This window comes from Scylla paramamosain, chromosome 12 (assembly GCF_035594125.1).
Source record: "Scylla paramamosain isolate STU-SP2022 chromosome 12, ASM3559412v1, whole genome shotgun sequence".
Lineage (NCBI taxonomy): Eukaryota > Metazoa > Arthropoda > Malacostraca > Decapoda > Portunidae > Scylla > Scylla paramamosain.
This window is the reverse complement of record NC_087162.1, coordinates 22,116,033-22,142,644: the sequence shown is the minus strand read 5'-3', so window position 1 is coordinate 22,142,644 and position 26,612 is coordinate 22,116,033. Positions and strand designations below refer to the sequence as shown.

Genomic DNA, 26,612 nt, shown 5'->3' with positions numbered 1-26,612 from the left:
TGTTATGGCACACAATGACACCTGGACGTGCATAATGAGTATATTGCTGCTTTCATGTTTTTGGATGTGCTTTTATTTTCCACGATTTGTAATTTGCTTTGAATGTCTTGTTATGAGGAAGACATGATTATTTTTTATATTGGTACTCTGTATAATGTGTATATTGGTGTTTTGAATGTCCTTGCGTGTGATTTATTTTCTATTATCTGAAATCTGCTAGTTTCCTACTAAGTTGTTAAGATTGATTAATTTCCGTGTATTTTGCCACACATTTTTTTTTTAGTACTGTATAACTTGTACATTTGTCATTATTCTAACGAGTTACTCGTCAATCCCCAAAAATTATAGTTCATTTAATCACTTCCTTTAACATCCTAGAAGACTTTCCCTAGATAAACAAAAATAAAAAATAAATTTTCATTTTTGCAAGTCACTGGATAAAAATTGCATGAGTTGCGTTTACGTAGTCTAGACCCTAACCGTATCATCTTGTATGCACTTCCACAATACTTAAAGAATATGATTTACTTATTCATTCCATGTTCTCCCAAAGCATTACTATTATCATGCACCTGTTGAGTCAATGTCATAACTCCTTGGCTTACATTTCACACCTGCTTCAAAGCAAGGGAACAAGGGCTACAATGTGAAATGTCTCCATCCTGCCAAATCCAGATCTCTCAGATGTGCACAAGTATTAACTCCAGTACTTACTAAAGATGCACTGGCTATTTACAATTAAACTTGTACCCTTAAACAGAGGTAATTAAAACATGTAAAATATATAAAAAAAAAAATTCATTCATTATGACTAACTCTTTACATAGCAAGTCTGCCATGAGTGTCTGATGTTTGTAATCATAAAAACCTGAACTTTACAATGTTCTGTCCTTCTAGACTGGCAAGAGGCTGTCAAATTCATGTGGCACACCTGGTCAACTAATGTGTCTCTTGCATTATTCATGTCAATAATAAACATTTCTTGTGTACTATTACATCTTATAACAAGATTAACAAAACAATACTCAAATTGGTGGTTAAAATTGCTGATATTTGATCTTAATTTTATAAAATACAATGAATTTGATACAAATCCACAACTTCTACAGTTTAAATTTAGTAAGAAATATACCTGAAGTTCTCATGTAAGGTATTTCAGTACTTAAAATCATGCTATACCATGTTCAATCTTATTTTATGAAATCTACATAAATCACTGAAGACTGAAGTACAACTGCTATGTGAAAATTAAATTAAATTAAATACAGTTGTGATAAAATATGAAATACATACAGCACTGTCATTTCTATCCTTCATCCTTCTAAAATAAAACATTTATATTACCTAAAAACATATGAATGTACACTGTACATTGACAGAAAGGTGGGCAAATTAAGTTTTGTTTCATTCATTCTGAAACCAAAGCAAGGAATTTTGAAAATATAATTACACTACAAATGTTACAATAAATCTTTTCCAAGGCTCTCTGCCAAATCTACATACAGTACAATAAATAATTCAAGTAAATTCCTACGTTGCTCAAGCTTAATGCACCTGCTTCCCGTATCATTCTTTGTATATACGTAATAGTTAATAATTATCATGGTTACTTTAAGGTAAAAGACAATAATAAAATGAAACAAAGAAAGAGATATATGCTATGTTACAGGCAAGGTGCCATTAATATCGTCTTCTTTTCCTGTCATCAGCTTCTCGTGATGGCTCTCTCCGTGCCCACCTGCCCTGCCCAGATGTGGTCCCGCGGGTCTCATATTCATAGCTGGAAGCACGATACTGCCAATCTCTCTCTTCCAGTTCTTGAGTGCCCCCATACTTTTCAAGCCAGTCTCGATAGCGGTACCACCACTGCTCCCACTTGAGGTAGTCATCCAGGGTAATGGACCTGTCTCCAAAGTACCCAGACTCCTTATAGTAGCGGTACCTCACATGCACATCATCCCAGTTTTGTGGCAGCTCTCTTGGTAGGTCACGGTGTGGGTCCCATTGCCTTATTTCCCCATAACGTTCCTGATACTCCCTGTACTCTGCCTGGTGTTCTTGCAGCCACCGCTCATGAGCTGGATGGGTGCCACGACTTCTGCCACTTGGGGAGGGAGACCTTGACTGAAGTCTACCTGTTTCAAGGTAAACCTTCTTATCTTGACCACCTTCTCGTACAATTTTCATCCGCACACCTTCATATTCTTGTCTCTGGGAGCTTAACTGTGCAAGCTTCCCAAATCTCTCTGATAGAGTCATTCGTCGAGGACCATCATCATCATCAGAAGATGACTCAGAATCAGTGTCTTCTCCCTCTGATCTTGGCGACTCCCTGGGAGGTGGTGGAGGACGGTGGTAATCTGGGTGGTCAGGTGGTACAACCTTATAGTGATGAGGATCAAGCAGGTGCCGGCCTTCAGGTGCACGGGGAGGTGTGCCAGGCCCTCTGTACTCAGTAGATTCATCTACCACGACAACATTGTTTTCATCATAGTAATTACTAACTGTAGCAGGGACAGGAGTCCTGGCTTTCCTCCGTACCACACCATCACCTTCTTTAATTTTCATTTTGTTCTTCAGCTTAGCAACTTTGTTTGAAGCATTTCTTGATTTGATCACAACATTACTGACAGTTTTGGTGACAAGTTTTTTTGTGGTTTCTTGATGGGTTATTTCTTTCATCCTTACTTGGGATGACTGACTGGGAGGGGGTGGCTGCCTTCTTCCTAACCTTCTCCTCCTTGGAGAGCCTGAATAAGATCTAGGTCTGCGGGGTGCTGGGGAGTAGGATCGTCGTCTTCTGGATCCTGATGAACTGGAAGAAGAGCTGGTGTATGAGGAAGATGAGGAGCCAGATGATGAACGTGAATATGATGAATAGCTTCTAGAGTAAGAGGAACCACTGGTACTGGAGGATGATCTTGAATAACTACTAGAATATTTCCTCTTGTGTACATGAGAGCGAGGAGACCGAGAGCTCTTCCTCCTGAAAGTCTGCTTTGGGGATCGCCTTGGAGATCTCCTGGGAGACCGTGGAGAGACTCTGGGGTTTGACCTGAGAGGGGAGCGTCTGGGAGAGCGCCGGGGAGACCTTCTGGGAGAGCGTGGTGATCTACTCCTTGACCTGCAGGTACACAAAAGTATGAAAAGGAATGGAAAGAACAGTAAAATAAGCAATGAATAATTAACAGATAAAACCTGGAAATACAATTTGGTATAATGAAGATAAATGAAACTGTTCAGCATTATCAGTTTACCTAACATTTGCTTAAAAAAAAAAAACTGCAAACCAAAATAATAATGAGAATTAACTAAATTCAAATCCATAGCAGGATTAGTAAACAATTGCTGTCATTATGGTTTATGCATAATATCCAGCTTCTAAACATTCAAACAAACAAGATCTGCTCATGTCAGCCACTCTCATCCCATACTGATGATGCCATCAGGATAGTTTTGTGAATTGCTCTCCATAGGAAATACATGGAATGCACTATAACTTGACTCACAATAAATTGTGAACCACTCTTCACACTTAAAAGCTGAAGGTACAATGGAAAAAGTAATATTCTGCAAATATACTCGTATTTGTATGAAACAGGTCTGTCCAAGAAAGGTTCTGAGATATCTAGAGGGACTGTTACTTGTGCAGTGAGTCAAGGTTGGGATGTGAGGAAGTACCTGTGAATGCATGTGTGTAGATGCTTCATCTGCCTGGCACTTGGAGGGATACAACTAAATTTCTATCTCAGAAAGTTTATAAGCATTATATACAAGCTGGGGTCCCTTGCAAATGCCCTAAATTATTTCTGATGAATGAGTGCAATCTGTTATGAGAGACAATATGCTGAGCTACAACCTTCCTTTCTAATTATTTAATCTTGAAATTTTTCTTGTGATGATGCACTTTAATTTGACAACAATATTTGCCAAAAAACCTTTTCATGATACCTTCAACTTTTTAAGTGGAACGCTTGGATTGAGATTTAGTGAATCAAAGGGATTTCTATTTACACTTCCTATAAGGAAGAGTTCTCTGGAGTGCCTTGATGAAGTCATATATATATATATATATATATATATATATATATATATATATATATATATATATATATATATATATATATATATATATATATATATCCCTTCTGGAATCAATATAGTGAGAAGACCTTGCTTCTTGAAATCTTAGTAAATGCTGTCCATCAAAAACTAACCATTACTGATTCTAATAGAACTAATTTCTATAAAACACAACTACCAATGAAAAAATGGGAAAAAATTTTTTTTATCAATTATATATATATATTCCAACACAATTTAGCTTTAGACTTCACACTTTTCAAGCAATAAACCTACTTTCATTTGAGAACTGTTTCCCCCCTGACTACTGTTCATCAGTCCTCCCCTGTATTCATTGATTCTGCAAAAGCATTTAACATTCTTAACCACAAATTCTCTTGAACAAACTATACCATTGTGGCATTTTGTTGTCCCTTTCATCCCTAGTTTAAAGATTATATGATAAATAGAAGCCACCAAACTGTAGTTAAGGGGGAATATTTCTTATGCAATGATTCACTTTGAAATTCTACAAGGTAGTGTACTGAGCCCCCTTTCTTTGTATGTGTGTGTGTGTGTGTGTGTGTGTGTGTGTGTGTGTGTGTGTGTGTGTATCTTTTGCAGATATGACACTATACTTCGTTGTTTCACATTCAGAATAATTAACACAGTCAATAGTAATGTCATCAATTATACCTCTGGTCCATTTGCATTAGACTTACCATTAATTACCATTAGCACTGATAAAACCTACTTTATTAAAACACCAACCTATACTTTACATTAACAACATAATTTCCAGAATCACTCACACTAAGTTCCTTGGTATAACCTATGATGAATCTTCATCTTTTAAATTTCACACTGATAACCTTGCTTCAAAAATATCTAAAAACATTGCATTACTCTATCAAATCAAAGATATAATGCCTCCTTGTTTTAGGAAATATACTAATATATTATGGTCACATCCACCCACTACTTACATAATGAAGTCCAATCTGGTGCATTACATATTCAACTTACAATACCACTACAACTTCAACTCAAAAGAATTGTTAGAAAAAGCACACAAACAGTAACAACTTAAAGTAATCACATCCTCTGTTAATTTAAGCAAAGACAGAGTCTGAGATTGGATGACATTAAAAAATTGCAATATCCACCTTAATGACTAAGAACAAAAATAATATACCTACAGAGATGTCCTCATCTATAACTATGATATGCATCACTTATTAATTACATCCTCCTCCCCCACTGCCTCTTTAAATACTGACACTCAATATAATATTTTGGACCTGTAATTTAGAATAATATTCCTCCACATATTCAAAACTTACCACTGATAAATATTTTTAAGAAATGAGTGAATTGACAGATCTTAAATACTCAAATGGCTATTTCATGTCATTTTCCTTCCAGTTTTTGTTAGCTACTTTAAAGTGACACATGATAAAGTAAATAAAGGAATTCATAATTCTAATACAGTGGAACTTCGGTTACCAAACACATCCCTTTTCAAACAAATAAGTTTTCAAACAAAATTTTGAACTCATAATTGCTTCCGTTGCCGTACCATAACTAGGTTTTTGAATAAAATTTACTTGATTTCAAATACTAAAAGACAAAGCAAAAGCTGGAGTTTATTACTAATTTATAGTTTCTATGAATATATCCTTCATTTTTATGTATTTGGAGGAGACACACAGTGGGTAAGACAGTAATTCAATCTTTGAAATAAAGTAGATGTAATCCTGCTGAAGAGCCTTGATGTAAAGAGTTTTTGGCAGTCAGGAATAATCCTGAGCCACTTGTGGCTCTCGATTCACAATTATATTTTCCCAGTAGCTTTTCTCAGCAACAAGATATCTATGTGTTATGATCACTTTCAGTTTGGGTGTTTCTGTGACACTCTGTAAGGCTCCCCTCACTAGATCTGTGACAAAGAGAATGCCTGCATGGTCTACATAATATCTTTTGATAAGTTTCCTACGGGGAAAATCATTTTGGTTTCTGAACGTTTCGGATTTCGAATAGCATTCAGGAATAAATTAAGTTCGAGAGCTGAGGTTCTACTATACGTGATATTGTATTTGCTACAACAAAAATAACTCCTTCAGCTTTCAAAGCCAGGATGCTACTCCACGATCTTTTCAAAGTGTATGGCTGAGTGTACACACAGAGTGGGATAAGGTTGCCTATGATGAAGGAACATCCAGTGTTGCACATCTCACTAATCCAGATGACTATGGTAGGAACACAACGAATAGCACTTCTTGGATAACATAACCACATTCCATGTACATTTCAAATCCACATATGATCTATTGTTATACTGTCTATTCATCATCCTGGGTCCATTCTGTGAAACCTTGCACATATAAATATGAATACAAAATTTTTCTCTCATAAAATTTTCTTATACAGTAGAACCTTGGTTCATGAGCATTCTAGATCATGAACAAATTTGTTCATGAACTAGTTTTGTGAACAAATTTTAGTTTGGATCACGAACGATGCTTTAGGGTACAAACAAACGGTACCCATAATCCATGCTCAGTTGTGCATTGGCACGCTTGGTGTAAACATTATTCATGAGTGATGTGTTAAAAACATTTCTTTTTTCTTTTTTCCCTTTTTTGTGTTATTTTAGCCTACATTATGCCACCTAAGAAGGAGAAAAGTGTTTGATGTCACCATCAGCTCAGTCTTTTGGCCCAAAGGGCCTGAATTATTATTCCAATTATTGTAATTACAGTACATTACCAATAACGAACACATATGGGGAAGGGTGGGTTGCTAAAGATGAAAATTTGTTATATCCAGAGAGAGAGAGAGAGAGAGAGAGAGAGAGAGAGAGAGAGAGAGAGAGAGAGAGAGAGAGAGAGAGAGAGAGAGAGAATGAGTTGTAGTTGTGTGTCAGCAAGTGACCTTGACAACTGCTGATGATGCTCTCTCTCTCTCTCTCTCTCTCTCTCTCTCTCTCTCTCTCTCTCTCTCTCTCTCTCTCTCTCTCTCTCTCTAGAGTGAGAGTGTATGGAGCAGAGAGGGCAGTAGGCAGGCTGCAGCCTTTCACCTGGAATTTGGTAGCTTCCTTCTTTTCCTCTCCTCCCTCACCATCCACCTTTGCCAGCAACTATAAACAGCAAAGGTAAATTACAGTACTATTTTATTTAATTTAGTGCTATTTGTCTCCATTTTAGGAGGTATTTCAATTTCATTCTATATTCATTACAAAAACACATAAATATGTAAAAATACCATATTTCTGAGGCTGACACGGATTAATTGTATTCACATTAATTTCAATGGAAAAAACTGTTTTGGTTCATGAACAATCTGGTTTGTGAACGAAGGTCCACAATGGATTAAGTTTGTGAACTGAGGTTCTACTGTATGTACTTTAATATATTAAGGCTATTATTGTATTTGATATAGTTTCCCTATAAAGCTAATGTTTAAAACATTATCTCCAATTCACTCTTAATTAGAGTTACAATATACTAAACAGTGGCTGTGAATGTTTAAATGTTCTAAAAATCCATTTTCTTAAAAGTTACCTTAAAATATTGCCAATTATGTCAAAGAAATAAATACTAGCCTTGATCAAGACTGACCTCCTCCTTTAGTTAATCAGTCAGTTCTCTAAACACTTTACATCAGAGCAGAAGAGTGATTATATATGTATTTACTACTACTACTACTACTAAAACCACTACAATTACTACTACCAACTGTATTACTGTTACTCTCACTTCTACTAGTATTAATCAGCAGCAATACTAATACCATCCAGTAACTCTTAACAATTCCAACCCAATCTTTATATACATGTCGATGAAAAGCACACTACCAGCCCTCCAGACAGGCAGACATGCATCACTGCCAGCCTGGAAGTGGGAGGCTATGAGGTCTCAGGGCTACTGGTTCTCAAAAATGTTCATGTATACTATGGTGAGAATCAGTGATGCTTGTATTGTGATGTGCTGGACAACTTTTTTTTTTTTTTTACCTATTCAGAAAAAAATTCAACTATAAATGACTTTTCTTTTTTCAGTCATGCATAAGCTCAACTTTGCTTGAGAATGAATGTAGATGATCAGTGTCTTGAGTGTGACGGGTATAGTATCACTTAAGTTGTCTGCATTTTTTTTTTTAATTGAGCATTACATACAATGAAAAGTTATTTTACTGACAGTGATGGAGCATAAGCCATAACCTAAAAAGCAGTAGATCACCCTCATCTACAACTCATACAGGGCTAGTAAGAATGCAAAACAAGTAGAAGGGAAAGAGTGTTTGAATGAAATGTTGTGTACCATTCTTCTTTGTATGTTGCATGAGAGGTACAAAGAGAAGAAGAATCAAGCATAAAAAAGAAGTGTATGATGTAAAAGTGAGGGGAAAAAAAAGCTGGGGAAGTTGAAACCTGCAAGTTTGGATGGATGATGATGGATAAAAACATCACTATGAAGAGTTTCAATAACAGGCATGATAATATAACCATGATAATATAACCAGAGGATGGACATAAAGGAACAGGTGTTGCAAGGAATTAATGGTTTTACAGAGAAGTTAAGGCTTGTGTTAGGGTAAAGCAGTGGTTCCCAAACTTACCTTACTTAAATTACCTCCTGGAGTTAGTATGTCAATTTTTTGAGAGTAATGGAGGGATGATAGAAAAAGTTAAGAATGCCGGATATCAAGAAAAAAGTACAGAACCTGGAATTGGGATTAATGTTAGCATAGTGTCAGTAATCAAAGTTGTAAAGTCAACTCATTATATTTAAGTAATAATGTTAAACTGAATATCAATGAACATTAAAAACAACTGTACAGTATTAGAAAAGAAGAAATATAAAAGCCAGAGTATTTTGACAGGTATGCTTCAGGACACAGTCATTCAGCAACCCTGATCAGGACATGTACAGTAAATGTCACTCACAGCCTGAGTCTGTTGCTATTTCAGTCAGTTTCTATGAGCATCAGCTGCAAAGGCATGTCCACACTATGCCTCATGATGCACAACACAGCGCAGCAGTAAGAGTTTACCACAATATGGAGCAAGCAAGGTAGCATGCCACAAGTCACAGCCAAGTCTGGGCTGAGGGCATTTCATGCTGGTGATGCGCAAACTGATGCGTGGCAGCTCAGTTGGATTCTGACAAGGAGAGAGGGTGTAGCTCGCTCACTCATCACTCGTGTAAACCAAAACATTGAGTGGACCCATGGGAACACTTGGCTGTTCATTGAACTCTTGAAAGAACATCCATGCCTATGGCAAGTTATAAATAAAAACTACAAGAACAAGGCAATGAGGAGTGCAAATCTAAATGCAAATTGCTGAATGAATTCACAGGCATCCTGCTGTAGTTCTTAAAATCATCATCCCATTCTTTCAAGTTGAGAGAAAATTTAGGTAAAACTTCCTCTTACACTCTGCCTGGAAATTCATTCCTTGCACCAAAGCTTCCTTTTCTTCAACTTTGTGCAAACTGCCCTCACAACACACCACAAAAGTGCCTGCTGACAAGAAGTGCTGGCAGTGGCTGCATCCACATATACAACAGCAGTTCAAATGCTACTGGCTACTGTGCATGCAGGGCAGTGTCCCCTATAGTGTGGATGTTTACCCTTAACCCCTCTCCTAAACCCACATTATGTAGCACGGAATGAGGCATAGTGTGGATGCAGCTTGAGATGTAAGCAGGTATGTATGTGCAGTGCCCTGTGCAATGTAGTCATTTACCCAATGTTACCTTCTTCCTATGCTGAATAAGTACTTTAATTTAGCTATACACACATATATCAAAATTGATATTTTGTGAAAGTGGTAACACGCTCAATGTGGCATGTTATATTAACAGGGTGAAAAAAAATTTGGGAACCACTGGTGTAAAGGGAGACCTTTGTGACAGTTTGCTGTAGGAGCATGAGTGAGGAAAGGATATCTCTATGGTCATTCAATATTTTTATGGTTGGCTGTATGGGGAAGATGAAAGCTCAAGTAGCAAGTGATGGTGGTGCAAGATGCAAACTGATGAAGAGGGATGGGCCATAAGAGTATGATTGTAGATGATACTGTGTTGTTTGCAAAGAGTGAATGGGAACTTTGAAGAGTGGTATAGATTAAGTCTACAGTGTGTCTATAAGGCAGAAATTAAAGGTGAATGTGGTGAAAAGTTAGGTTATAATTCCTAAGAAGAGAATGAAAATATGTGACCTTATAGGCTAAGTGTGCCAGGAGAGGAAAGGTTTGTGGAGGTTCTGAGAAGATAAAAAATCAGAGAAGGTGAAAGAAATAAATTATTCAGGGATAATGTTAAGCAAAACATGACAACATGGATTGGAAAATAAGAGTATCACTCATAAGGGTTATCAGAGGAAGAAATGTGTTCATGAATGTAAAGAGAACTTTAAAAGAGTAGCATTTCCCTGCCAACACTGATGTCTGGATCAGAGACTTGGACATGGAATACAACATAGGAGTCAAGAATACATGCACTACAAATAAGTTATCTGAGAGAGGCTTAATGACAAGATGGGAGGGAAGAGCAATGACAGCATGTGAGAGAGATATCTTAACATCTGTGCAAATGGAGGGCAGTGAGGAGTGGAGGAATGGGTGAAACAAAATAGAGATAGTTTGGCCACACTGAAAAGATGAAGAATTTATAAAAAAAAAAAGTGCATATAAATGAAACTGATGGTGCCAATAGGAAAGGAAGAGTACATGAAAGGTGAAAGAAAAGGATAATGTGTGTTCATGTGTGAAAGATGTGTTAACAGAAGTAGAGGCTTTTCTGTTGCAGCCAATCCCCAAGTAGATGGTCCCGGAGAGACTGAAGCATAAGGAAGAGATATATAGGAAGGCAAAAGTGTCATTCTTAAGCTCTCTGTCATAGTTGGCATGAAGGAAAACTGGGTTAAACCATGATTTATGAGCTTCAGGATTAAAGAAAGTATGTGAAATATACATCTCCATGCCTCAGGTGGTAATTTCAGTTATGAACTTTGCACAAAGACAGATCTCTAATGTGGTAGCAATAATTATTCCATGGGAAGTCGGAATAATACTTCTTCAGGTCTTCCCACTTAGTAGAGGTGTAATGCCAAAGGAAGGATACAGAAATAACACTGATTGAAGGAATCCATTCTAGAGAAAAGTTTAACATATAAGTTGAAAGATTAGAGGTTATGAAAGGACCAAGAATGTTCAGGACATTTCCAAAGTGTTTAGAAATGTGGGTAGGATGCTGTGCAAACTGTTCTAAATCATGATAGCAAAGCTGAAGGTTTGTTTACCATGACGATGAAGGAAAGACGATAGCCACAGCTGGAAGTGAAAGTTACAATTTCATGGTAAAACATTTTTTTACTCTAGAAGCCAAATAGAATTTTACTTAGTTGGAGGAGTGAGGAAAGAGAGATACAAAAACACAAATAAACTTGGTAATAGAGTGGCAATTAAGTTTTAGCCCAATGGCAGAAGATTCACAAGACTCAAGGGTGTAGGCACTAAAGCAAGTCAAACCACTGCACACATAGATGCAACAGGTAGGTTAAGTTTCAGACTACCTTTTTCTGAAACTTTTTTCCAGGAGCACAACCCATACCAAAAATATCATACATGGTTGCTCCTGATACAAACTGCTTCAAGCTTTTTGCTTAACTTCAGCTTTTGAGCTACAGTCAAATGCTATATTAAAGAGCTTTCAGAAGTCAACAATGAATAAGCAACAAGCATAGCAGATATTCACAGCAAAATGTGAACAAATCAATCAGCACAGTAATAACACTTTAATTTTTAAAGTTTAGTTCCAAGATTGTGTTTAGAGAGAGAGAGAGAGAGAGAGAGAGAGAGAGAGAGAGAGAGAGAGAGAGAGAGAGAGAGAGAGAGAGAGAGAGAGAGAGAGAGAGAGAGAGAGAGAGAGAGAGAGAGAGTCTGTCACCCTCCTTGTTCTCTTCCTGATAAATTCCTTTTGTATCTCAGTGAACTAATATGAAGGTAATTTATGATGCTGAATTCATGGTGAAGCCTTGAACACTTCAAACTAATTGTTCATAAATGTAAAGTTTGCATCAGACTTTCAAATACAAAATAAAGGTTTCGCTGTTGAAAATTTTGCTTTCACGAGTTAACATTTTTGCTATTAGGGAAGATGCACATTTTCATATATCCTGGCTTATTTTTTCAGCCTAATAAAAAACACTGGAAGTTCAGGGTTGTCTTAAATACCAAGAATAAATTGAATTACTGAACACTATTTTATAGACACATATTACCTAAATCTAAAAATAACATAAACAGTAACTATAAAAGTAACTTCTCAGCTCAAGAGAGTAATACAAACATTCTACTCACATCTAATGATCACCCACTAACATTACTACCATCATTCTTTCTGATTCTACCAGTGGACATAAGCGTCTTCCAACCTTTTTTCTATTAATTTATGTACCAGGCTACCCCAGCAAAACCTTTTACTCATATATCCATCTACAGTACTTATGGAAAGTCTTGGCATGCAAGTCTGGGTCAGCCAAGACTTCTGGTATAAAAGATGTACCCATTCAAGGGTAAATAAATAAGATGAAACTTAAAGACCATCACAAACTATCACCAGGCTTCACAAGGCCCATCACTGTTGCGTCTGCTATGCAAGAGGTTGTCCCTTTTCATGTCCCCTTATGTTTTTTCCTAGACATTCTTGTGCTTCTTTGTGGTCCTATCCATAACAAGTATGGAAGTAAGGGGTTAACCCAGGACAATGTCTCCAGGATAGGTATAATAAAAGATGCAAAACACCAGACAAGAGTTGATTTAACCAGCATCAAATCATTATTCTGTTAGACTGCCAAATATCTTATGGAAGATAATGTTACCACACCAACCAACAAACATTATTCTGGAGAGAGAGAGAGAGAGAGAGAGAGAGAGAGAGAGAGAGAGAGAGAGAGAGAGAGAGAGAGAGAGAGAGAGAGAGAGAGAGAGAGAGAGAGAGAGAGAGAGAGAGAGAGAGAGTCTTAAGTACAGACCACTGTCACATGGTTCTTCTCTCTTGATAAAGTTTTCTGCACTTTGCTATTTCTTTTAAAGTCTTACTTTATTCCATCCTTGTTTATGCAAGGTACTAGAATACTTAGTTTCTGTCAAGGCACTAGTTTTGTTCACCATTACAATTTTCTATAGCTATCTTGATCCTCTTGTAACTATTATTTGTATGCCCACCTACTTTATTTTTCTAAGCTTTTCATTTCTATACCAACTTTTCATTCCTATACCAAGTGTTCTCTTTATATTAATACATCAATGTTTAGAATTTTTTCTATCTCGTTTCAAGAATTCAATAGCTTCTAATTGCCTTCTGTAAATATCCTTCTACCACATAATTTCAAGAAGTATTTGGTAGATTCTGTATCTTCTATTTCCTTTTGAGTGCTTTTCCACCTACTTCTAATGCTGATTCCAAGATCATCGTTGTTGGATTGTCATTTTAAGTTCTTTATATTTCTATTTTGCCTATTGGTGGTAATTGCTCTGAATTTTAATCCTATATACATTTGATTTCTCTTTATCTGTTGGAATATTTGGCCTCAATATGATGAGGTATACTTAGTCATCACCTTTCCTGCATTATTAAGTGAGGCACGTACCATCACCAACAGTTCAAATACGTTTGTAACTTAACTTCTCAAAATACCATTAAAAATACTTTCCTCATATAACTGTTTAGAAAAACATATCAGTATTTCAAAACAGTCTGGTATATATATTCAGACAGATCAATTTAATTTCTATATGAGATTAGAAGCACCTACATATTCCTACAGTTGCCAGTTCAGCAACTGTAGGTTGGTTGTCTCTTCTATATTTCTGATAAAGTCTGCTGGAAGCATGAAAAAACAGCAAGTATTTGTATTTCTAATAAAAACATACTTGCAGTGTTGACATAATGCGTACTGCATCCCTACAGAAGCAGTAATAAGTACTACACTTTCCTTGTGGTAGTAACAGCAGTGTAAGGACACAGCTATTAATATGAGAGCCATCCCACCTATCAACCATCTTACAAGAGGCTGCACAGAGCCTACCTCCGCCGAGGGTCCTGGGGGGATCTGGGGTGAGCTGGAGGGGTCACCTTGCGGGGAGCCAAACCTGGTGGCTCCCGAGGGTCCCTTGGCCTGGAGGAAGCCCGGTTTTCTCTTTCTTTCTCATCTCCACTACCTTCCCCCATGTCACTATAGCCTAGTTCATCTCTGTAAAGCTCCTTGAATCCAGAATGTGCCCACCTGCAAAGACAGAACAGACAAAAGTTACATTAATAATCAAGAAACTACAAAAATCACAAAAAACAAAATTTCTATTTGAGGCTACATTATACCACTTGAAAATATTATCTAAGATTCACAAAACTTCTTGAAATTAGGAAGCCACATTTTCTATATAATTTTCAATACTTTTTTCCAAAGATCCATCTAGAGTATCTTTCACAAACCACATTTTACATTTCCTTGTGCTTATGTCTCTCCCGACTTGTTCTCTTAACACAAACATCTTAATGAATGGTTAATAAGATCTTGACAGTAAATGTCTCACCTGTTTGGTTGAGTAGCTTCAGCATCCAGCAGCTTCTTGGTCCAGAATGTGTCCTTGGTACGGGTGGAGGCTTCACGCCGTGCCCGTACCACCACCTGCTCTATGGGGCCTCGTTCTGTGGTGCAAAATAAGTCTCAAGATTGTTTTTCCTGACAGTAATGGATGATGATGTATAGCTGTATAATAAAATGCTTATAAAAAAAAAAAATAAAATAAAATAAAAAATAAAAAATAAATAAAAATTTTCACTATTATAAAAAAAACTAGAGTGCATTTAGAAATTAATTTTCTCCCAATAAAAAATATGGATATTAAGTTCTTTAAGTTTTTATATCAACACTGATTAATTAATCATGGCAATTTATGTAAGGATATTCATCCTGTCAAGTAAGCTTTAGTCTAATAAGTACCCAGGATAAAACTAAAACTCACACTGTAATAGGTGTTATGAACACCTATTACACATCAGACACTTGGCTGTAAAAAAAAAAAAAAAAAAAAAAAAAAAAAAAAAAAAAAAAAAAAAAAAAACTCTTTAACTAAAACATCATTACTAACATACCAGCAGTTAAATTTTACAATATACAACTTCAGTGAACCTTCCCTCCCTTCACTACATGAAATGAAAACAGCACTAACACATGTTTGGGATAAATATATATGACTTGATCAAAATCTTGCTATTTTCTGACTTAAAAAGTCATAAAAAATATTGAGAGAGATCCCCATTTGTTAGTCAGTTATTGCACAACTGGTTAATTAAGACAGCCCACAAACAAGAAAAGCAATGTAACCATTCTTTCCAAAAGAACAATTTTTGTGGTTTCCCGCTCTGCATATGCTACCTTGGTAGCATTATGCATATGTTACCTTGGTAGTATCCTGCACATGTTATCTTAGTAGTATCCTACATGTTAATAGTATTAAGACTGTGGGATTTATTTTTAGGAAAATACTGGTAACCAACTAACAAATAGTCTTCATTTGTATCCAGTTTTTCTCACTGGTTCCTACCATTGTATTACTTGCACTTTTGCTCCCTCCACCCCCCCCCAAAAAAAAAAAAAAAAAAAAAAAAAAAAAAAAAAAAAACTAAGAAGGCAACAACTCAAAGTGCTCAGTTCAAGGTTATATCACTGATAACTGAGACACAATGAAGTTGTGTAATAAAATAAGCAATTCCAATGTTTCTAAATGCCTGCATCAGTCTGTCAGATCTTTCTGAGATAAACCTTCAACATTATAGTTTATTTTTATATTAGCATACTTTTGGTCAAAATATGGTTAAGACTTGTGAATGAATCCATAAAAACTTAATTTTCAGATGATATCAAGATTATATCTCTCTTAAAGGCAGGTAACCCAGATAGAGTCTCCACAGGCATAGATTCACAAAATCACAAGCAATCCATCATATCTTAGTGACTATGTCTCTAAGGAAAAGAGAACCAATCCTTATCCACTATTAGCTTTTTAAAACAGAATCTTTTCTTTAAAGAATAGTATTTGAGAGCATGCACATAAGCCTTGACTACACATTAAAGTATATTCTTTCAAGATCTCACACTAATCAGTGAAAAACAGCCTGAATCTGCATCATACAAAATATCAAGGGTTAAAGTTAATGCAATGTTATATACAAGGAAAAACAAAACATGAAATAGAAAAATAAAAAACAAACAAAAACGACAGAGTTTAATATCCCAAACCTTCTTTAGGGTCACGTAACAGCCTCTCAGCTCGTGGTGGTCGGTAGTCATCCATTCGCATTCTCATGGAGGCAATGGGCTGCTTATTACCACCAGACATGGGAGGTCCTCCACTTCCCCCTCCCCCTCCCCCTCCTCCTCCACCTCCACCACCTCCCCCTCCACCTCCTCCTCCTCCTCCACCTCTTCCTGTTCTCCACCTCCGCCTCCCTTTCCGCCTGCGGCCACTACCCCCACCCCCAGTGCCCCCAGCACTGGCAACGCCATTGCCACTACCGGTGGCTGCAGATTTGGGTGGGGGACTCCTTGGGCCCCGCCTGCTGGAGGTGCGTTCTGTGCTCCGTCTCTGTGGTAAATAATGTCTCCTGTTAATGAACAATTGATTGAATGGCTATTTTTCAGAGACATGTCTTAAGGAATTTAGGAACTGTATTCCTAAACACTCAGCCTTCATTTTCTGTTCTCTACAATAACTGTTCATTATGGGTGGTTTTGTATTATTATGGTAAATCTCAACTTATTACTCATTGGTATTAATATTTGCAAGATTTCCTTTTTAGTAAATATGCACATTCAATGAGCCACTGAAATGTGTAGAGATGCTAAACAAATAATAAAAAATAAAATAAGGAATTATCACCAGCAAGCATCAGCTGTCCTGATAACAATATAAAGCATGAACACTATAACAGTGGCCAAATATCCCTGAGATTTAAGATCAGTCTTTTTTTCCCTCATAATAGTATCCATTCAAATGACAATAGAATAAGTAGTTGTTCATCTCTTACTTCCATACTTACCAAACCACTTGACTGAGTACAAAGAGCACAAAGTATCTAATGCCAGGTTAATGTACTCAGCAAATGTGCAAGGCTACACAGCCAGTCCAGTGAGACACAACAAGTGGACAGCCCCACTCCCTGTCATGTCTCCAAGACTGGCCAACAAGCTTAGAAGCTGTGGCATGTTAAGGTAGCAGAGCCCCAGTAACAAGTCTGGGTGGCAAGAGGTCCCATGCCACCCAATAGTTGTGGTGGAGCAATGTACCATGGGTGCTTCCAGACTCCTGCACTTCTGCTTCCATTCTCCATCCAAGCAGGCGGATTCTGATTGCAAATGGCTGCAATATGTTCCTTCTTGATGACTGTAATGCTGCCTGAACGAATTTAATGAGCAAGTTTTGAGGTTCATGGGTAGAGCATTTGAGAAATGGCATTATGGAGTTTGTCATATTCTCTTATCTACATATTACTTGGAAATATACATAATTAAATAAATAAAAAAAAAAAAATGCTGGAAATGGATGAACATCTTTTCAATTACTATCTAAAAAAAAATTACCACAAATACCAAGAAACAACAAGGATTAAAGATTGAAGAGAAAGTTTTCAAGGTGATTTAATCATGATGTCATCCTTTATAATAAAAGTATATATTAGAGATATAATGAAATGAGATTCTAATAATGTTTAATCAAATGTGTGATATTCAGTTATAGAATTTCTATTCTAGTGCCAGTCCTCAAGCATAAGATTGTATTCATGAGTTCATAAATTAAGAGAACTGTATACATCTAAAAAAAAAAAAAAAAAAAAAAAAAAAAAAAAAAAAAAAAAAAAAAAAAGGAAATGATGCTACTCAAAAAGTTTCTCAAACTGCTCTCAACCCAAAAGCCCAAATATGCTTAGTAAATAGAATTCCACCTCCAAACTTTTGCCTTTTGAGAGGGGCCACTAACTGGCTTCTTGATGTTGGTAAGCAATCCACTGCTTCTGCAGTTCAACAATATCACTCAAGGCATTGATGTTATTTTTTCTGTTTTATAATACCTTACATGATCATTTTCTAAGTCCCATAACATACAGCTTTACAGTTCACAAAGAGCAAGTCATGCTGTTTCTAAAGCAGAAGTCAATAAGTTCACTTATTTTTAAATTAAATTCAGTGGAAAGTGTTCATTGAGCACCATTACGATGTGATCCACTTCATACATCAATCACAAAATATTTTTCAGTTTTCATTATGATTATCACTAAGGCATATTCTCTATATTTTTTTCATAACTGTTTGAGGATTTTTATGCCTTACACACGAACACTCCACATCAACAGATGTAATCAACAACAATCAGTTCATAGGAGACTTTGGGTCCAATTGTCCTGAACACCATTCAAACTTGTATTGTCACTTTCCAATACTACTTTAAATTCATAAAGTACAAGAAATGGTCTTTACTGTAAGCATCACGTTACGTCTGACCATCATCTCACACCGCACGACGGCTGGGAAGAACAGCGCTCCGCGCACACTGAGTCATGTATGGACGATACCACTGACATAATACGACGGAACAGCGAACACGAACACGACGAACGGAAGAATAAAAATATGATCCAGCTGAGAGGCGTTAACACGGCTGATCGCACGTCTGATGGTTATTTCCAGCCACTTGGATCAGCTGGAAACAAGACACTAAAGCTGACTTCCACTCCAGACATTCACACCAAGCAGGCCATCTTGCTTATTACACATACACGCTCACACACACAACTGATACAACTAAGAACAATACAATGAGAAGCCATCTAAGGCGCAATTCATGCATTAGGATGAGAAAACTATGTCGAGATCAGTGACCATTCCCTGACTTCACCTGGATTCCTGCAACTACCAAGGGTTGTGTGTGTTTACAGGAGTTATGGCCCCTAATACAATCAATATCATTCACTCAAATAACAAGGACTATCAATCAATTTATTGAAGTAATTTTCGCTAGTCTTTTCACTTGTTTCCTTTCTCATAAAGTAAGAAAGATACTTTAGGTCAAAAGGTTTGGGACTGAAAGAATTATTTTTAGCTGACCAGAGGCTTCAAACCAAGCACCCTAGACACCAGATGTAGCATCACAGGAATAGGGTTGTCTCAGACTCTTACTCTGGGTGATGCTGGTCGCCGCAATGGGGACTTCCTACGAGGTGACTTAGGCCGTGGTGACCTAGGTCGAGGAGACCGTGGCCTGGGTGACCTGGGCCGAGGAGAACGCCGGACAGGGGAGCGCACCATTCTCACTTCCCTAACCCAACTCTTACCCTGCAAAAAGAAGAGAAAAAAGAATATATATATATATATATATATATATATATATATATATATATATATATATATATATATATATATATATATATATATATATATATATATATATATATATATATATACACACACACACACACACACACACACACACACACACACACACACACACACACACACACACACCACTGACATAATATGGGCTCTATATGTAAGTGTATAAGAAATCAGAGCTGATAATATATATATATATATATATATATATATATATATATATATATATATATATATATATATATATATATATATATATATATATATATATATATATATATATATATATATATATATAATGTAGATTAATATCAGCACTGATTTCTTATACACTTACATATAGAGCCCTCCTGTGATGTGAAGGCTCTATGTGACTGATGGGAGGAATTTAGTGATGGATCATAATAATGTTGGGAAGCTTGGTCTACTTACCATAAGACTTCAGTTAAAAAAAGTGGAACAGTGAACATAATGAACAATGTTATTAATCATGACATTCATGACTTCTAACAAGAGTATGACCAATAATGTATCACCTACATTATGGCTTGGTAAAGTCCTGCCCAAGAAGACATAGTACCTGGCCCACTAGTCTGCACAGCATTAATTAATATTGCAATCTGGCTCGAAACACTCCAGCCAAAACAAAAATGAAGTATGTGAAGTCTTGCCTTTGTTAGCTCACAAAACAAAAGTAATGATATCTATATCAGAAGAGATAGAGGAAATGTCTGCAAATAATACTTCCAATTTCAAAACAAAATCTAAGTCAAGTAGAAATGGAGAAAAGAAATCATAGACCAACTTAAATCATGTACATACATAGTGGTTACCAAATGAATATCTGTGAGGAGTAACCAGCTTCAGTTTCTAAATATAGCTCAGCTGGGCACTTCCACAAACTGCAAATTCAGCAATCAATAAAGTATGATTTGGTCTGCAGATTATGCATTTGTAACAAATTTGTGTTTACTAAACAGGAGTAAAATTATGTAGGTATACAAATTCTGAATGTGGTGCATCCCTGGTTCATATAGTCAGCTTTGCTGGCCCATGCAGTAGCACAGCCTTGCCTCAGTGACTTTGTCTTACACCATCTTAGTGTTTAATGTGCTACCTACATGCTCACTGCACCTTCGATTTGAACTCACTGCTGGTGATGCTACAGTGAAGTACCAATGCAAATCTTTCTGGTATATAGGACAAATTTTGAATAATTTGGAGAAACACAGATGTTGCCTTTACTACTGGAATGTTTCTTTCTATCAAATTGTCTTGGGTCTTTATCAGTTAGATACACATATTGAGGTCTTACTGTACAAAGATAACAATGCTTTTTCCATAGATTCTACTGGAGAACATTAAGCAGCTCACAATATGTCCTAAAGATATTCAACAAAGATTCTTCACTTTTAAAAGAAATTCATGTATGAAAAGTATTTCTTCAATGCTATCAAGAAAACTTTCTGGTTTCTCAATTTTTTTACATATCATATATAGCTGAAGATAATACTTGCATCTATCAGTCCTAAATTCTTTTAATGGAATATGTATTCCATTGACATAATTTTAACAAACATTTGATTCCAGCATGATAGAAAATCAGAAAAAAAGAAAGGCTTGTAACAAAATACTGTTACAGTGGAGCCTCAGTTACTGAACATCTCCCTTTCCAAACAACTAAAAAAAAAAAAAAAAAAAAAAAAAAAAAAAAAAAAAAAAAAAAAAAAACTATAAATTGCTTTGTGCTGTACCATAATTTGTTTTTTGAACAAAATTACTTGATTTCAAATACTACAAGATGTAGCAAAAAGCTGCCATTTATTACTAATTTATAGTTTCAATGAATATTTTCTTCATTTTTATATATTTGGAGAGACAGAGGGTAAGACAATAATTCAGTCTTTGAAATAAGTTAAATGTGATCCCGTTGAAGAACCTCGATGTAAACAAACAAGGTTCGGTACTTAGGAGTAATCCCGAGTCTCCTGTGGCTCCCTCTATGATCCACAATGCCATCACTACTGCACAACTGCATTTTCCCAGTTCCCAGTAGCTTTTCCCAGCAGCAAGATGTCTAAGTGTTATGATCACCTTAATTTTGGTGGTGAGTGGGTTGCTCCTCTCTGTCACTTTGTAAGGCTTCCCTCACTTGATTGGTGACAAAGAGAATGCCTGCATAGTTTCTAAAACAATATCTTTTGATGAGTTCTGTGTCACTAAGTTCATTCAATACATGATTTCTGGGTAAAAAAAAAAAGCTGGAGATGTTGTGGAGCAGCCATTTTAGCAGTGGAGGTGCTGGTCATTACTCGCTAAGATGTGGTGGATGGGTGTCTGAGAACAGATTAATCCATTTTACATTGATTCCTGTGGGGGAAATAGATTTGGTTTCTGAACATTTTGGATTTTGAACGGCACTCAGGAATAAATTAAGTTTGAAAACTGAGGTTCCACTGTATGTTAAAATGCTTTAATCTAAAATTGCATGCTTTCTAAGATTAAGCATTACATTCTAAATAATAAAACAAAAGATTATCTACACTCCTTTCCAGGTTTCACCTTTTTTCTTTTTTCCTCATATCTTCATAAAAACTTTCAAGAATCTGTAAAACTGTCAGGCAATATGGGAAAAAAGTAAAGACAATAACCAAAATATTTCAAGCATAAACAAACTTCCAGTTTCAAGAGGTCAAAGGCCAATTATCATCAGTGGTGCTCTCAAACCCTTCTTGATGATTGACCACATTAATAAAGAGTGAAGGAGATATCAGTCTCAGGTTGCACAGCAGCAACTACCAATAGCAATAAGGGTGGGTAAAATACTGTTATAGCTAGGGGTATTGCTAGGCAGGACGCTACAGAGGCGTGGGGTTGTGCATGTTGGTCTCTCCCTCTTGGTCACATGCAGCGAGTGAGGTGTGGGAAACGAAGGAGACTTCCAGGTACCCTGCTCCGCAGAGGGAGAAGACAGGCAGCTCTGAGTGTCAGTCAGTGACGAGTTTTAGAATAGAGAGGACACTGTATAGTCAGCAGCCAGACATACAGGAAAGCAGACGTGGAGCAGAGCAGTGGAAGCAACAGCAGCAGCAGAATGAGTCTTGGGTGCCTGCAGTCCCTGTGAAGGTGAGCAGACCTGAGGTGAGGGTGGATGCACATGTGGTGACCAAAGGAGATTAGTACTTGGACATGTAACAGACTGCATTAGGTGCTGTGGAAGCCAGAGGGAGTGCCAACATGGAGGAAGACTGCAGAGGATAGATGTAATAGCTGGCTGTGGAACCTTCTTTCTACTGGAGGAACAGAGGCTCAAGCCTATGTGAGATGCCTACTGTGTACCCGAGGGTTGGCTTGAGGATGAACAGTGTGAAGAAGATGTCCTATGGCTATGAGGATTACTGGTTCCTAGGAAGTGCAGCCGAGAGAGACTTCACTATGTTCAGCTTCTGCCCTGCATCATGCTTGGAGACATGTCTTGTGCTTCCATCCTAGGTTCGCCTCATGTAAGTGGATGCCTGAGAGACTGGCTAGTAAGTGTGTGGATGGTGTGTGCCACACTTAAGATTCAGTGCTCAGCCTGGTGTGAATATTTTGTGCCTGTGGTGTTCTGCGAGACACGAGAGAATTGTGCCCTGTTTTCTAGTGAGGAAATATACACCTGTGCTGTGCATATAATCTTTTCATGTCCTTCTTGCCTCACACTCTACTACTATGTTCATCCTTGCGAGTTGCTTCCACCTACATCACGGGGTCTGGTGATGCAGTGAGTGCTGTCTTCACTTCTCCATGTGAGTTGCTGGCTGCCCAGGTAATAGTGTTAGTAGTGACTTCAGCTGTGGGGCAGCAGTGTAAATGGTGGGTGGTGTTGCAACACTATGAATGTAAAGAACATTCATGAACTTAAACTAAAACCCATTTGATAACTTCCAATCTTGGCCACTTTGTGTCCAGTAAGAAATTAAACCATTAAATGGTATTAATTTAGTTTAAAATGTTTTCCATCATCACAATATCCAACCCTACTGCTGATAACAGTTGCTGCTCTACCACCCAAGACTGACAGCTTCTTCATTCCTTGAGGAGAGAAAAAAAAAAAAAAAAAAAATCTCCCCTCCTTCATACATAAGTTCTACGTACATGTAGCTAAAGCTCTGTAGAAGAATGGAGGAAAAGAGAAAAATTATACATGGCCTGGAAAGTATTCAAGATAATTATCCAAAAATATGCCATAAATGAACCAAAAATGTTTTACTTGTGTTACCTGTCAGTGATGCAGCAGTGAGCTTGCTAACTTGTGAAGACTGCAAACTACAGCTCAAGTTTACTCCTAAATAAGAATACTGATGAAAGAACCTTCAATTCACAGGATACTATTAAGGAAATATGGATTTTCTTTAGATTTGGCAGATTAGATAAAGTGATAATTTTTGGGTGAACTGCATCATGCTAATTTACAGACAAAACTATCATGATATATTTTGATTTTCATTAATTAACTCATAGTAGAGAGATAGGAACTGAATTTCTCATTATATCCTAATCTCTAAGACATGTCAGTTTTTATACCAGACTATTTGTCATAATTCAAATGCAAATATTGGGAAAGTATACCACTTATCAATGACTCCTTAAGTGAACCAGTTCGGCAGCTTCCACTAATCTCTGCCACTGGTCCAAAACTACTAGTCATTAGCGAGTGCCCATATAAGTTAAAATTTCTCATCATAAATATTGGTGTACTTGAAAAATACATATAGACGCAAGATTGATTTTCTACCACAATATATTAGTTAGACACAGTTAAAAGCACTTTCCAATTAATACTAATGCTATTTATAACCTTTTCTTATCAGCGGGTTGTTAGGTTTTGTTTTGTCTAAGGTTCGGAATGTTTCTGGTAAGATTGCTCCAGGAACGAAATTCTGCAAACTAGTAAGAGCCACATTTCCTTAAAAGTTACGGATTCAAGTACATAATAGTTGCATAAATGATGGGAGAGGCAATATTCTCGACCCACCTGTGTTGTTCCCTGCTTCGAGGGGGAGGGTGGGGGTGGTCACAAACCCCTAGCTGCTGTACTCTCTATACCCTTCCATGCACAAAACCCTCAACCAAGCCAAAAACAGTTAAGGGCGTCACAGGAACTGAACCCGAAGTGATGAGGTTCCTAAAGTTCACCTCCGCCGGGGAAGAAAGAAACCTGCAATCGATGAGGAGCGGCCTGAGGGAAGGATAGCCGCGCACACCACACTATCACCACCTCCACACCGGTACATTAACCATTATACCCGCTAACAAACGGCGCCGACGGACCGTGATGGCTTCGCGAACGCGTCCAATTACCTATTATGACAAGAATAGCTGCCACGTCCCCTCCAAACGAAAAATTATTCGGAGCGTAATGCTGAAGACTCCATGGCTGTGACGTCACTGAGGCGGGGTGGAGAAGAGGAAGCGGGGGATGCGGCCAAACGGATCAGCTTTATATATCTACTGTCTCTATTTCTCTGTCACATATAGTTCTTTACGCACTTTTACAATTCCAGCTAATAAACTGTTATGATGAGAAGTAAAATGACAGATGAAATACCGAAGTTTCCGAATTTAACAGTAACAATGCGCCTCGCGTCTGTGCCTATGACAAGGGAGGTGAGGGAGGATACCGGCAACAGCATGCGGGAGGATAGGAGAACTGGGAAAAAGAACAGACAAAGAAACATAAGATACAGACGAAAAAAAAAGAGGGAATATAGGGAACAACAGCTATGTTATAACGTTTCCTTTTCCTTTCCCTCAAGCCTGCCGATTTGTGTTGACCACCGACGCAGAATTAACTTCCTGCAGATAATTTTGACCTTGCCACTGCCTTATCCATATCAGGCTGTCAGAAGAGCGGCGGAGCGGTTGAAGATATGGGAACAGTACAGAGAAACATCCTTGCTGCAGCAGCAACAGAAAATATAAATGTGTAGCAAGCTCAGAAACAAAATACAAACCGCAAGTTAACGAAGGATACCGAAGAAAACCCTCTTCAAGGAAGCGCTGACGAAGGTTCTGTCGGATAGAGATGGTTATGATATTAACGTCTGAAGGTCATGGAAATCTGCTGGGGTCGTCAAGACGTAGATATATAAGGTGGAGGTGATGATGGTGATAATATATAGCATACAGTAAGATAAAGGAATAATGACGGGGCACAAGGGCAATAGCGTCTAAATACCAGGGTAGTAATGTCAGCCAAACTACTGAAAAGACTATAAGGATAGCATTATCAAGTTAATCTCTCTTTCATTCGTAATATTAAAATGACATTTCTTCCTAGGAGCTTAGAAATTAATGCCACAATATTCTGCACGATAAGGATCTTCCGGAAATGGGTTAATAGTATGGAAGTGAGGGAGGAGACTGACATGATAATGATGATGATGATGATGAAGATATATGTACATGTTATGTTCGCGAACTCGGTGATTTGTCAGTCGCCTTTTGAGTCAAGAGATATAGAGTAAGCCGTTGAAACAGATATGTTCTTACAAAGAACGTATGTATTGCTGGTCTGCTGGTATATGTAGATGATCTCATATGCTTTCAAGGAAGGTTACTCGAATACATGTTTTCCTAGAATTTGTCGCCCACTGTGTGGCACCGCCCCACCTCTGCTGCCCTTTCTAACAAAAAACAACATTGAACAAATTCTAAGTTTCAGATTGTCACAACTTGGTAACTCCTCGAAAATAAAGGGGTGTGATATGGTGCATGCGTTATTTCGTAGTGTAATAAAAAAAGAGATAAATAAAACATAAAAAAATGAGGGAGGTGCTGGTAATCCCTAACGCACACGGGCCGCGGAGAGATGATGGAACAGTTTTTGTCATGTGGTCCTTGAGAGGAAATTTTCAGACAAATCTTTATTTATTTCTATGTGCCCTTCCTGTCAGTATAGCAAATGAGTGACAAGGCAATAACAAACTCGGTGCATCGTAGGTGAAGGAACACGTAGGTACAGACAAACCAAGCAAAACCTATTAGTCAGTTGTGGGAACGATTCAAATAGCACTCATTATTCATGATGTCGAAACCACACATGTGTC

At 37.3% G+C, this 26,612-nt stretch overlaps 1 protein-coding gene across 3 annotated transcripts; it reads right to left on the bottom strand.

Annotated features, from left to right (window-relative positions):
* Positions 1–781: 781 nt before the first annotated feature.
* On the bottom strand, positions 782–25,013 carry LOC135105881 (serine/arginine repetitive matrix protein 1-like). 3 transcript variants are annotated; one of them, XM_064014524.1, is made up of 7 exons: positions 24,865–25,008; positions 24,539–24,721; positions 19,309–19,464; positions 16,375–16,720; positions 14,666–14,780; positions 14,161–14,358; positions 782–3,124 (listed from the first exon to the last, which is right to left on the bottom strand). In XM_064014524.1, exons 3-7 carry the CDS (start codon positions 19,435–19,437, stop codon positions 1,681–1,683), a joined length of 2,232 nt encoding a protein of 743 aa, XP_063870594.1. In that variant the 5' UTR covers positions 19,438–19,464; positions 24,539–24,721; positions 24,865–25,008; the 3' UTR covers positions 782–1,680. The 3 variants fall into 3 exon arrangements, with proteins under 3 accessions (XP_063870594.1, XP_063870593.1, XP_063870595.1); XM_064014523.1 differs by lacking the exon at positions 24,539–24,721 and having other exon boundaries at positions 24,865–25,013; XM_064014525.1 differs by lacking the exons at positions 14,161–14,358; positions 24,539–24,721 and having other exon boundaries at positions 24,865–25,013.
* Between the last annotated feature and the right edge of the window lie 1,599 nt (positions 25,014–26,612).

Coding starts and splice junctions, on each gene's coding strand:
- LOC135105881 (XM_064014523.1), bottom strand. CDS start 19,437: ATGGTGCGCTCCCCTGTCCGGCGTTCTCCTCGGCCCAGGTCACCCAGG. Junction 14,781..16,374: donor GTTACGTGACCCTAAAGAAG/GTTTGGGATATT, acceptor TTTGCACCACAG/AACGAGGCCCCATAGAGCAG. Junction 3,125..14,160: donor CCCCAGGACCCTCGGCGGAG/GTAGGCTCTGTG, acceptor GTGTACCTGCAG/GTCAAGGAGTAGATCACCAC.